Source organism: Ranitomeya imitator, chromosome 4 (genome assembly GCF_032444005.1).
Source record: "Ranitomeya imitator isolate aRanImi1 chromosome 4, aRanImi1.pri, whole genome shotgun sequence".
Lineage (NCBI taxonomy): Eukaryota > Metazoa > Chordata > Amphibia > Anura > Dendrobatidae > Ranitomeya > Ranitomeya imitator.
In genome coordinates this window covers 662,042,533-662,056,472 of record NC_091285.1, presented here as the reverse complement: position 1 = coordinate 662,056,472, position 13,940 = coordinate 662,042,533, and the positions used below count along the sequence as shown (strand labels likewise).

The window sequence follows — 13,940 nt, the reverse complement described above, 5'->3', positions numbered from 1 at the left end:
ATTCCTACCATTAAATGCGTGGGAAAATTAGTCGACCTGAAGAAGGGTTTATTGAATGGCCCAATAAAGAGAAATCCTCCAACCCCGAAATACATAATGCTGACCATTTCATATGCTGTTTGAGACTTTGATAATGGGCAGATATCACTGTGGAAAGATCAATAGTCTTCGATGACAGGAAGCCTGATCAGCAGTCTTTCGCAGTCATTGGACACGAGGGTAATTTGGGCACTGCCATTGCCAGAAGTCTTATAGGTCCCATAATAAATCTCCGCATATCCCTGTACCTTACGGAAAGCTTTGTGTGGTGACTTGTGGGTCACTTCTTAGTCCCACTCTTTTTCTGACACTTAGATTCAGAGCTGGCGTTGATGTACAATGACGAGTCCGTGCTAGAGAATCATCATCTGGCCGTGGGATTTAAGCTCCTTCAGGAAGAAAACTGTGACATTTTCCAGAACTTGACGAAACGTCAACGTCAGATGATGAGGAAGATGGTGATTGACATGGTAATAAGCCTTCACATGTTTGTGGTGCTGCTGACTTCATACATAGCACGGGGTCTGTGGGTCCCTAGAAAACTAAAAGGAAAATGTCACTCCAATATAGAAGCAATTGGTTCTTATAGTCACCCGCCCTTACTGCTGTCCTCTCTTGGTTCTGGATTATTGGTGGGACCAGATGGTTGAGATGCGGGTGGGTCCTTTGCAGCAAGACTTTGTTTTCTCCTTGCTGCTTCCCTTGTCCTGTTCTGTGATGTGTGTGAGATTTTCTTTTGTCTTAACTCCCCAGGTCCTTGCTACAGATATGTCCAAACACATGAGCTTGTTAGCGGACCTGAAGACGATGGTGGAGACGAAAAAGGTGACCAGTTCTGGTGTCTTACTGCTGGATAACTACACAGATCGGATACAGGCGAGTACCAGTCCTGAGATAATGGGTGGGTTGTAGGTCTTATGCATTTTACTTGACACTCCGTGATAGAAGGGTGAACATCCCGCGCAGTCTACCATGACAGCACCAGGAGGCACCACAATAGCTGCCACCACTGGTTCTTACCCTGCAGATATTACTCTAAATAGATCTGTTCTTTACGTTTTTCCTTGTTGCAGGTTCTTCGCAACATGGTGCATTGTGCTGACCTCAGCAACCCGACCAAACCACTCGAGCTGTATCGTCAGTGGACGGACCGCATCTTGGAGGAGTTTTTCAGACAAGGAGACAAAGAGCGAGAGAGAGGCATGGAGATCAGCCCCATGTGTGACAAGCACACGGCCTCTGTGGAAAAATCACAGGTGAGCAGATGGGATGGATGGGTTAATGGGTACGTGGATGGATGGATGAGGGGTAGGTGGATGGAGGGCTGGATGGATGTGGCGGTAATTGGATGGGTGGATGGAGGGGTACATGGATGGGTGGCTGGATGGAGGTGGATCGATGAAGGTATAAGTGGATGGATGGAGGGGTATGAGGATGAGTGAGTGAGTGTATGGGCCTTTGGATGGACAGATGGCTGGATGGGAGGGCGAGTAGATGAAAGGAGAGGTAGGTTCATGGATGGCTATGCAATAGATGAATGAATAACTAGATGCAGTTTGAGAACGACATAGATATAAGATGGATAGATGTGCCATAGATTGATAATTATGCTATGGATGGACACATTGATAGACATGTGATATTTTTGGGTTATATATATAGGATTAGTCATATGCCACAATTGTGAAATATAAGTACAATTTGTAGGGGCTGGTCGCATTTTGTGTACTTCCTCACCATACAGTCATGGCCAAGTATTGACACCCCTGCAATTCTGTCAGATAATACTCAGTTTCTTCCTGAAAATGATTGCAAACACAAATTCTTTGCTATTATTATCTTCATTTAATTTGTCTTAAATGAAAAAACACAAAAAGAATTGTCCTAAAGCCAAATTGGATATACCGTAATTCCACACCAAACATAAAAAAGGGTGTGGACAAAAGTATTGGCACTGTTCAAAAATCATGTGATGCTTCTCTAATTTGTGTAATTAACAGCACCTGTAACTTACCTGTGGCACCTAACAGGTGTTGGCAATAACTAAATCACACTTGCAGCCAGTTGACATGGATTAAAGTTGACTCAACCTCTGTCCTGTGTCCTTGTGTGTACCACATTGAGCATGGAGAAAATAAAGAAGACCAAAGAACTGTCTGAGGACTTGAGAAACCAAATTGTGAGGAAGCATGAGCAATCTCAAGGCTACAAGTCCATCTCCAAAGACCAGAATGTTCCTGTGTCTACCGTGCGCAGTGTCCTCAAGAAGTTTACAGCCCATGGCACTGTGGCTAACCTCCCTTGATGTGGACGGAAAAGAAAAATTGACAAGAGATTTCAACGCAAGATTGTGCGGATGTTGGATAAACAACCTCGACTAACATCCAAACAAGTTCAAGCTGCCCTACAGTCCGAGGGTACAACAGTGTCAACCCGTACTATCCGTCGGCGTCTGAATGAAAGGGGACTGTATGGTAGGAGACCCAGGAAGACCCCACTTCTTACCCCGAGACATAAAAAAGCCAGGCTGGAGTTTGCCAAAACTTACCTGTGTAACACCTGCACTGGGAACTGTTAGGGCAGCTACTGGTATACTGGGATTTACAGACACTAAGAAGAGCTTTGCAGCTGCTGTTATACCAGGACCTACAGACATTAGCAGATTTTCCTCTGAGCTGCAGTGGACTACAATTCCCAGGGATCCTTGTTTGAGTCAGATGACACAGCTTGGATTGGAGGAGGAGGGACTAGGAGGCAGGAGCTGGGGAGAAAGTGAAACTAAGAATACACAGGAAGAAAAGAGCGTGGTATCTTGTTGGGAGAGACGGAGCACGGGGGACTTGCCTGGCCCCATGCTGCAGGGTTGCTGTCCTCCCGGATATACTCGTGTTGCTGGAGAGAGTGCGACTTTGTGTTACCCTCTGGAGCAAGTTGCATCAAGAACTTGGAGATTTCTGCCTGCACTCCCACCGTATAAAGGACTGAATCCGGCCGCCCCCAGCTGGTGTCCAGAGAACCATCCGACCGTTAGAGACGTGCCGTGAGTGACTTTCTGAGACTTGTGGTCCTACCAGCGTTATTTACAGTGAGTACATTACAGCTCAGACTATTGCCAGTTATATTCGTCTAAGTGCACCAACTGTTTTAATTTGCGCGCCTGCATCCGCGGCAACTGGGCCCCAACGTTTGGACTGAGTTAAACTAGAAGAAACAAACAAAAAAAAACCCTACTACGTTATACTTGCAGGGTTGAAGTAGAATTAGAGTGAGATGTGTATATGACCTTGACAGAGCACAGTTATTTGTATTTCATGTTATTCTTTTAAATCCATCTAATTTATGCTGCGTAGCAATAAACCTGTTAAACTGTTTTACTCCTGATCCCTGTGAGTGTGTACTGAGAGTGGCAGGGGCTTCCCGAATCAGCCCCTGGCAGAAGATAATAGCCCTTCTGCAGTCCCAGAGAGAGAACTCCAATCAAGATTCGGGTGGAGGCACTGCGCCCTGGAGAGGTGAGACCCCCCATAACACCCAGTGTACCGTGGTAGCCCTAAAGGGGTGTTACAGTGGAGGCACTGCTGAGATCTAGAACTAACACAGGAGTATTTACTATGGAGACTTTAACAGAACAAGAAGTGTATTTATGGTGTGAAGAGATAGATGTTCCCGCCAAACAAAGCTTTGCAGTGAGTGGTGAGCTCTGTGATGCGTCTGATGAAGAGATACTGGAAATAGTTAACCGACTCACTGAACTTGCCCACCCTAAAGTGGTTGATTGCCGGAAGGAAAAGGGGGGACAGTTACCCACAGCCCTGATTTCAACCGGGCAGATCTTGAGGAAAGAATACTTCCCCTCTATGGTAGTTGTGTCTTCAGAGTATGGTCGACAATGGCAGATCACTTGGCCTACTGAGTCCGAAGTTGAGACCCGGCAACAGGAATCATCCACTCAGCCTAGAAAGACTAGTATATCTCCACCTTCTACTCCACCTAGATTCCGTCCTGAAGAGACAGCGGCCCCTGCTGATGTGCTTATGACAGCTATGGAAAAGTTAGTCAGTCAGTTTGCCAAGATGCAGCCAGAAGGGAACTACCGTCGTCTAAGAATTTTCTCGGGTGCCCTCCCCACCCCTACTGGAGAAGAAGGATATGATACTTGGAGGGATGTCACTTTACAGTGCCTAGAAGAGTGGCAGTGCACTGATGCTGTAAAGAGGCAGAGAATAGTAGAGAGCTTGAAGGGTACTGCTATGGAGGTAGTGCAGGCTGCTTGGCGGAGCAAGCCTCTGGCAACTTATCAAGATTATATGAATGCTTTAGAAGATGCTTTTGGATCCCCTGAAGATGCTACTGATCTACTCTTTAAACTCCGTACCACCTACCAACAGCCAGATGAGAAGATGTCCGACTATTTATACCGACTAGATAAGCTGGTTCATAGAATAGTAGCTAAAGGTGGCATCAGCCCTCAAGAAGTTGATCAGTGTCGCCTGGAACAAGTACTCAGAGGAGCTCTCACTCATGATCCAATTGCCCAGCGGATGAGGTCTTGTGATAGAGAGAAGATTCCTGGATCTTTTCATGAGTTGCTTTAGGAAGTTCGGAAGGAGGAGGTTATTTTGGCCGCAAGAGAGAAGGCATCCCCTCGGGTGACTACTGTTGCCTTGAAGCCAGAAGCCGAATGCCGACACATAGAACTGTTGAAAGTCATCGAGAAACAGGGGGAGCAGATTACACAACTGTTAAGTGCTCAGGCCAAGACAATACAGCGACTTCAAAGTGTTGCGGAGGTAGCCGAGCAGAAAACACTGGTTTCAGGAAGAGAGAAAGAAGATCTCGGCAGAGTGGAGAGTAGGAAACCAGAAGGGTGCTTCGTCTGTGGGAGTCCAGGCCATATAGCTCGTCAGTGTCCAAAGAGGTGGAGCTCAAAGAACTCTTCACAGCTTCCCCATCACCCTCAGAGGCAGTCGGGAAACGGGAAAGGGGGCCAGTAGAACCCCATACTGAGCCCCCATCAGCAACTAGGACCTACTCTACCGCCCCATCTAATAGTGCATCATCGAAAACCCTGCCTGAAGGTTTAGTGGGACCATCCCCACATGTCCCCGCATATATCAATGGTCAACCTTGCACAGTATTACTGGATAGCGGGTCTCAAGTATCTATCATCTTTGAAGGATGGTATAAGAGATATTTATCCAAAGTGCCTCTGAAACCGTTGTCTGGACTCGTGGTGTGGGGACTGAGTGAGCACAGCTACCCCTACAGAGGATACGTGTCCGTGACGCTACGATTCTCAGAGACTGTTGTTGGAGTGGATAAAGAGATACCCATCATAGCGTTAATCTGCCCAGAGGCCGAGGCAGATGAGAGACAAACACCTGTCATAGTGGGAACAAATGCCAACATCTTCCGTACGTTAGCTCAGTGGTGTCGGGAAGTTGGGGGAGAAAATTACTCGCAGACCCTATCCATCCACCCAGTCTGCCTGGAGGCCTATGTGAGAACGGAGGAGGAGAAGAGGGAACTACGGCCTGAAAGCTTTGACCCTTGTTTTGAAGGAAGCGAGCTAAAAGGAGAAGAGAGGGGGTTGGTCATTGATGGCCTGATGATGCGAGGTGCAGTTTTTTCTCTAGGTGAATGGGACATGGGCCTCGCTCATGGAGTGGAGCATCGCATTCGGTTGAAGGATCAAAAGCTTTTTCGAGAGAGGTCCCGAAGATTGGCTCCATCAGATATCGAAGATGTCAGGCAGCATCTACGTGGTATGTTAGACACAGGAGTCATCATAGAATCTAGTAGCCCTTATGCTTCCCCCATTGTGATAGCTCGAAAGAAAAATGGAGCTATTCGGATGTGTGTGGATTATCGAACCTTGAATAAGCGTACGATCCCCGACCAGTACACTGTGCCCAGAATCGATGAAGCTTTGGATTGCTTGCAAGGGAGCCAATGGTTTTCTGTGTTAGATCTCCGGAGTGGCTACTATCAGATACCCATGTCAAAAGAAGATCAAGAGAAGACTGCTTTTATCTGCCCCATTGGGTTCTTCGAGTTTCAGAGACTGCCTCAAGGACTGACAGGTGCTCCGGCCACTTTTCAGAGATGTATGGACAAAGTAGTGGGGGACATGCACTTACGTGAGGTCCTGGTTTATCTCGATGATCTAATTGTTTTTGGGAAGACTCTGGAAGAACACAACCAGCGGTTGTTCAAGGTGCTGGATCGGTTGAAGGAGGCTGGGTTGAAGTTGTCCCTTGATAAGTGCCGGATTTGCCAGACGACTGTGAAATATGTGGGGCACATAGTCAGCAGAGAAGGAATTTCCACCGACCCCGCCAAAGTGGAGGCTGTTGTAAACTGGCCAAAACCCACCAAACTGAAGGAGCTTAGGTCCTTTTTAGGATTTTGCGGATACTACCGAAGATTTGTACCCCAGTACTCTCGGATTGCGAAGCCATTAACTGCCCTTACTCAGGGGTATCCCCCTTCCGGGAGGACAGCCCATTCCTCAAGGTCAGGAAAGAAGGTCTACTTCAAAGTTAACGAACTTTTTGGGGATAGATGGACACCGGCATGCGATGAGGCATTCGAGAAACTGAAGTCATGCTTGACCCAAACCCCAGTGTTGGCCTATGCAGACCCCAGCAAACCATATGTGTTACATGTAGATGCTTCTCTTGACGGGCTAGGAGGGATTCTTTATCAAGACCATGAAGGCTGTCTGCGTACCGTCTACTACATTAGTCGAGGATTGACTCCCAGTGAACGCAACTACCCGGCCCACAAACTGGAGTTTCTGGCCTTGAAATGGGCTGTAGTGGACACGCTGCATGACTACCTCTATGGGGTACCCTTTGTGGTTCATACCGACAACAATCCATTAACCTACGTGAGAACCACGGCAAAACTGGATGCCACGGGGTACCGGTGGCTTGCCGCACTCTCTTTGTACGATTTCAGCTTAAAATATCGATCGGGGATCAGTAACATCGATGCAGACACACTCTCTCGCCTGCCTAGGGAACCCTTAAATGAAGAAGGAGGATGGATAGAGGTCCCTGCCCCTGAGGTGAAGACTCTGTGCCATAGACATCAAACTAATGCTCTCCCTATGCAGGGTTGTGCTGAATTCCTAGGAGTATCCAGTGAAGCGCTCCCGTTGTTGTACTGCCGAGTGACAAATGTAACCCCAGACTTTCTCCCTCAACTGACTCGTAATCAAGTCCAAAAGGCGCAGCAGGAGGATCGATCAGTGGGGGTGGTCCGATGGTGGGTTAAGAGGGGCTGGAGGCCCGAAAAGAATGCATTACGAACAGAGGAATCTGTCCTGCTGACGCGGCAGCTAGAGTCTCTGGTAGTAAGAAATGGACTACTATACCGGGAGGCAAAGCGCCAGAAGGAAGGAGTCCACCGACAGCTGGTGTTACCCACCCGATTCCGGAGGATGGTCATGAAGTCCCTGCACGATGACCATGGACATCTTGGCATCGAAAAGACCACGAGTCTTGTGGCTGACCGATTTTACTGGCCTCGGATGGAAGCGGATATTGAAGACTACTGCAAATCATGCTCCCGATGTGTGTTGAGAAAAACCTTGCCTTTGAGAACAGCCCCCCTTGTGAACATTACCAGTGATGGCCCACTTGAGCTAGTGTGCATTGATTTCCTCTCCATCGAGCCTGATGAAAGCAATGTCAGTAATGCCTTAGTGGTCACTGACCATTTCACCCGATATGCCCAAGCCTACCCCACCAAAGATCAAAAGGCAACTACTGTAGCAAAAACACTATGGGAAAAGTTCTTCGTGCATTATGGGCTGCCTGCCCGCATCCATACCGATCAAGGAAGAGATTTCGAAAGTAGACTAATCAAGGAGCTATGCGCTATCTGTGGGATCAAGAAATCCAGAACCACCCCGTATCACCCCCAAGGGGACCCTCAACCTGAGAGGTTCAACCGTACCCTTCTGAACATGTTAGGCACTTTGGATCCCAGGAAGAAGGGACAATGGAGCAGGCATGTGAGTCAGTTGGTTCATGCCTACAATTGCACCACAAATGAGTCAACCGGATACTCGCCCTATTTTCTCATGTTTGGGAGAAAAGCTCGGCTACCAGTGGATATTAGTTTTGGGACATCCTTTGAAAATTCTAATGGGAAGACCTATTTAAAATATGTGTCCCAGCTAAAAGAAGATTTGGAAAAAGCGTACAGATTGGCAGAGCAGGCCTCTGGTCGGTCAGGGAAGCGCAATAAGACTCGCTACGACTGTAGAGTTCGGGAACAAGTTTTACTGCCTGGAGATAGAGTTCTTATCCAACTTCTAGGTCTTCCTGGGAAGCATAAGCTTGCTGATCGGTGGTGTACTGACCCTTATGTGGTGATGGAGAAGCTGCCTGGTGTCCCGGCCTACAGAGTGAAGCCCGAGAAAGGTTTTGACAGCTCCACTCCCTATCATCGACACCATTTGTTGCCTGTGGGAAAAAAACATCCTGTTACCGCCATTGCCAACCCAAGGAGGTCATACAAACCTTCCATGCAATAGGAGAAGTCGTAGGTGTCAACAACCACCCCAGCCTGGAGTTGCTTCAGGAGGAAGTGACAGCGAGTCTGGGGATGAATGGGGATCTGAAGGTCAATGGAGCTACAGGTGGACTGAGGACCCATGCCCCATAGGGGGGGGCCCTGAAAACCAGACTTCTGACGTGGAAGCACAAAAAAAGGACATTCGTCAGGAGGCGAGTGCGCTCTGCCCACCATTGGGGGAGAGTTCAGAAGAGGGACATTTATTAAATGAAGAGATCCACCTGGAGGAGCCCGTTCTTGACCGACAAGAGTCGGGAGCTGAGGAGGGGGCCCCCTCAGTACACACTCGTCCCAAACGGGACACTAGGCCACCCATGATGCTGACCTATGATAGAATGGGACATACCACTGAGGTCCCCCGGCTGATACACTTTAATTCAAAATCTGTTTGGCCTTATTTCCCAGTATCTCCTATGTGTCCAGGAGGTGGTTTGCGTGCATGTAAATTTGGTGTTAGTCAGGATGCTTTAACCCCCATTCATGTTTCAGGTGGTGAGTCCTCATGTCGTGATGGGACACTTTCAATGACTCACCAGGGGGAGAGTGTAACACCTGCACTGGGAACTGTTAGGGCAGCTACTGGTATACTGGGATTTACAGACACTAAGAAGAGCTTTGCAGCTGCTGTTATACCAGGACCTACAGACATTAGCAGATTTTCCTCTGAGCTGCAGTGGACTACAATTCCCAAGGACCCCTGGACTACAATTCCCAGGGATCCTTGTTTGAGTCAGATGACACAGCTTGGATTGGAGGAGGAGGGACTAGGAGGCAGGAGCTGGGGAGAAAGTGAAACTAAGAATACACAGGAAGAAAAGAGCGTGGTATCTTGTTGGGAGAGACGGAGCACGGGGGACTTGCCTGGCCCCATGCTGCAGGGTTGCTGTCCTCCCGGATATACTCATGTTGCTGGAGAGAGTGCGACTTTGTGTTACCCTCTGGAGCAAGTTGCATCAAGAACTTGGAGATTTCTGCCTGCACTCCCACCGTATAAAGGACTGAATCCGGCCGCCCCCAGCTGGTGTCCAGAGAACCATCCGACCGTTAGAGACGTGCCGTGAGTGACTTTCTGAGACTTGTGGTCCTACCAGCGTTATTTACAGTGAGTACATTACAGCTCAGACTATTGCCAGTTATATTCGTCTAAGTGCACCAACTGTTTTAATTTGCGCGCCTGCATCCGCGGCAACTGGGCCCCAACGTTTGGACTGAGTTAAACTAGAAGAAACAAACAAAAAACCCTACTACGTTATACTTGCAGGGTTGAAGTAGAATTACAGTGAGATGTGTATATGACCTTGACAGAGCACAGTTATTTGTATTTCATGTTATTCTTTTAAATCCATCTAATTTATGCTGCATAGCAATAAACCTGTTAAACTGTTTTACTCCTGATCCCTGTGAGTGTGTACTGAGAGTGGCAGGGGCTTCCCGAATCAGCCCCTGGCAGAAGATAATAGCCCTTCTGCAGTCCCAGAGAGAGAACTCCAATCAAGATTCGGGTGGAGGCACTGCGCCCTGGAGAGGTGAGACCCCCCATAACACCCAGTGTACCGTGGTAGCCCTAAAGGGGTGTTACACCTGAAAAAGCCTAAAACGTTTTGGAAGAATGTTCTCTGGTCAGATGAGACAAAAGTAGAGCTTTTTGGGCAAAGGCTTCAACATAGAATTTACAGGAGAGAAAAAGAGGCATTCAAAGAAAAGAACACGGTCCCTACAGTCAAACATGGCGGAGGTTCCCTGATGTTTTGGGGTTGCTTTGCTGCCTCTGGCACTGGACTGCTTGACCGTGTGCATGGCATTATGAAGTCTGAAGACTACCAACAAATTTTGCAGCATAATGTAGGGCCCAGTGTGAGAAAGCTGGGTCTCCCTCAGAGGTCATGGGTCTTCCAGCAGGACAATGACCCAAAACACACTTCAAAAAGCACTAGAAAATGGTTTGAGAGAAAGCACTGGAGACTTCTAAGGTGGCCAGCAATGAGTCCAGACCTGAATCCCATAGAACACCTGTGGAGAGATCTAAAAACGGCAGTTTGGAGAAGGCACCCTTCAAATATCAGGGACCTGGAGCAGTTTGCCAAAGAAGAATGGTCTGAAATTCCAGCAGAGCATTGTAAGAAACTCATTGATGGTTACCGGAAGCGGTTGGTCGCAGTTATTTTAGCTAAAGGTTGTGCAACCAAGTATTAGGCTGAGGGTGCCAATACTTTTGTCTGGCTCATTTTTGGAGTTTTGTGTGAAATGATCAATGTTTTGCTTTTTGCTTCATTCTCTTTTGTGTTTTTTCATTTAAGACAAATTAAATGAAAATAATACCAAAGAATTTGTGATTACAATCATTTTCAGGAAGAAACTGAGTATTATCTGACAGAATTGCAGGGGTGTCAATACTTTTGGCCATGACTGTATATGTTACTGCTATAGAGAAAACCACATAAGGACTGCATGAAAGCTGGGTGATGACTTCTGTAACTGGTGTGGCCTCCATTTCTTCATCACCTGATTCATACACTTGCATTGTAGGAAACTAATTTTATAACTCTCAAAAGACCAGAGATTAGTAACCTGTGTCTCCTGCTCACGATCCTCATCAATTATAGCAGCCTAGAGCTGAGCTCCTAATTCCAGTACAGCTGGGACGACCCCCATGACTTTCTGAATAATACTTCCATCAGCTTCCAGTCATCACATGGAGCCATATCACTTTGCCAGCAGAACATTCACAGGGTGTTTTGGCCTGAGATGAAACAGCCTGGTTGGGCATCATGATGTAGTCTGTCGTCACGTCTCCATACTCAGATCCAAGTACGTGTGCTGAGTCACAGCGCGAGAGCCAGACATTGGTGTCCATTGCCAATTCACAGCTGGAGCTCTAACCCGGGACTATATGGCACGTGATACATGGCATTGGCATGAAACTAATGTGATCACTCACTGGATCAAAGCTGAGATGTCAATCTTCTAAAATGATGCCATTCACTGCTGTTTAGATGCTGGAGAGACTGAGGTTTTTGTCTTCTATCACAACTTTTTGTGAGTTTTAGTTATGTTTTCTAGTATGGTATTCGAAACCGGGCCAACACATATTTGGTGTTTAACGAGATTGTTATCAATGAGCAGATTTGTCATTGATTCCATTGGTTGGTGAGACTTCTGTTTGTGGTTGGACACATCTAGATGTTAACATTGATCTGAGATTTATTGTGACATGCAAACTCCTCGTTGTCCCACCAAAATTGGTTTTGTGAGGTCATGTATAACTATGTAGGAGGATGGCACCCTACAACCATAGTCTTTGCTGCCAAAAGGACATGTTTCAATAGAGGAATGAGTTGGTGGCCAGATTTGATGATTCTTGTCTCCTGAAGGGATATAACCCATCCAATCCAAGTCAAGGAGAGTCAAGGTCTACATATTACAGTGTTAATGGATGCTGTCAGAATTGGCTGGATCCCACAACATGTCCGTGGCACGAGAGTAACCTCTGTTTGACTATTTGTTTGAAGTGAGGGTAATGGCATTGGAATTGTTGAGGTTTCATTTGGACCTATCTTTGGTCAAGAGATGCTGCCACCTGAGGCGAGGTGATTATCTCAATTGAAACTCAAGGTATCTTGAGAAGTTTGCCAATTTCTCCATGGTCATGGCTAATAAACCAAACTATTTTACGGTAGATAGAGCTAATGATCTAAGAGTTAGAACATTTATTGTTCATGATTCACATTTCTCAGTTGGGGAGGAAAGGCTCTTCATATTGGTCAGACCCATATCCTGATAAGTCCTTAATCATTTGTGGGAGAAGCTCTATGGTTGGCTACTTACGATTTGGCAGTGATTGCAAACATAATGAATCTCTTTTAATTTTTAGGTTGGCTTCATTGATTATATTGTCCACCCTCTGTGGGAAACATGGGCGGATCTCGTACACCCGGATGCTCAGGATATCCTGGACACATTGGAGGACAACAGGGATTGGTACCAAGGCATGATCCCCCAGAGTCCATCTCCACCACCAGACGACCAGGATAAAGATGAGGAATCTTGCATCGATAAGTTCCAGTTTGAGCTAACGTTGGAGGAGGAAGCGGAAGAATCTGACAAGGACAGAAATAATGGCATCGAGGAAGAAGAGGGTCCTCTCCAAACACTGGACATCTTGGAGCACCATTCAGAAATTGAGGAGGACACGACAACACAAGAAGAAGCAGTAGAACAGACTGACAACTCCTCGGAAAACAATTCTCCGGTGGAGTCCTGAACTTTATTGACATTTGATAACTCTAAAGACGTAACTTAATAACACAAAAAAAACTGCTTTACGCGGAGATCAAAAATGTGGTTTATTTCCAATTTCATATTTATTTATTTATTTATTTTCTTTTTTTTTCTTCTGTCTTTTTTTTTTTTGGTTATTTTTTTGTATTCTCAAGGGGAACAAACACAATTACTGTAGATCCAGATACTTTGCACAGAATAGGAGTTTGTTGCCATAAGAAAGTTACAACACGCTCTACGAAGAAGAAAAAAAAACCTGTAACTTATTTTTATTTTTAATAGTTTTATTCCTTTTTTAAAAAAAAAAAACAAACAAATTCTTTTTTTTCGAACGGATGCAACAAGGAAAAAAAAAGTTTTAATTTCTATATATTTGCGCATGCAGCGATAAGCCATTTTTTTTTTCAGGAAAAACAAAAAAAAGAACAAAAACCCATTGAAAACTAAACCGAAAAAAAACAAAAAAAAACCACCGTATGTAATTTTCCTTTAATTTCATACTGTGGAACGTTGTCATTTATTTTTAGTCTACTTTGTTTTTTTTGCCTTTTTTAAGACTACAAAAGAAAATCCTACTCACTCGGCCAAGCTGGGGGTCACTCCTGTGGATTATAATGTTTTTGGTTTTTTTTTATTTTTTTATTTGCAGGGGTGAAGTAGGAGTCACAAGGACTGTGGAAGGGTTGTGCCTTTTATGTATGTGTATTTTTGTGTCTTTAGTTGTGTGGCAAAATGGCGCTCCCACGGCAAAGGCTTCTGAGTAATCCTCAAACAGGAGCAAAGCTACAAGATTTTATGGGCCTGGTGTCAAAAAAAACAAAAAAAAAAACACGTACGTGGTGCTCAGATTCTCCCGAGGGGTGGAAGGGGAAGATCTGTCACCCTCTGTTTGGTAGCCAAACGGTAACTGAATGTGGAATCCTTTAGCCTCCAACAGACACATTTTTTTTTTGTTTTGGTATAAAAAGAAAGGAAAAAAAATATGTAAAAAAAAAAAATAATAATAATATTTTATTTAAATCTATCCTCTTTAC

The 13,940-nt window shown here is 45.9% G+C and overlaps 2 protein-coding genes across 6 annotated transcripts in view; both read left to right on the top strand.

Moving 5' to 3' along the window:
- PDE4A (phosphodiesterase 4A) overlaps nt 1–13,868 on the top strand; it is a 357,662-nt gene extending 343,794 nt beyond the window's left edge. For all 4 annotated transcript variants that reach the window (XM_069767105.1, XM_069767103.1, XM_069767106.1 and 1 more), the window contains 4 exons: nt 355–509; nt 793–915; nt 1,113–1,295; nt 12,500–13,868. In XM_069767105.1, coding sequence (XP_069623206.1) covers nt 355–509; nt 793–915; nt 1,113–1,295; nt 12,500–12,889 — 851 coding nt within the window. In that variant the 3' untranslated portion in view covers nt 12,890–13,868. The remainder of the gene's footprint in view (nt 1–354; nt 510–792; nt 916–1,112; nt 1,296–12,499) is intronic.
- SLC44A2 (solute carrier family 44 member 2 (CTL2 blood group)) overlaps nt 1–13,940 on the top strand; it is a 1,192,885-nt gene that overhangs the window by 1,010,223 nt on the left and 168,722 nt on the right. The gene's annotated exons all lie outside the window — the stretch shown is intronic.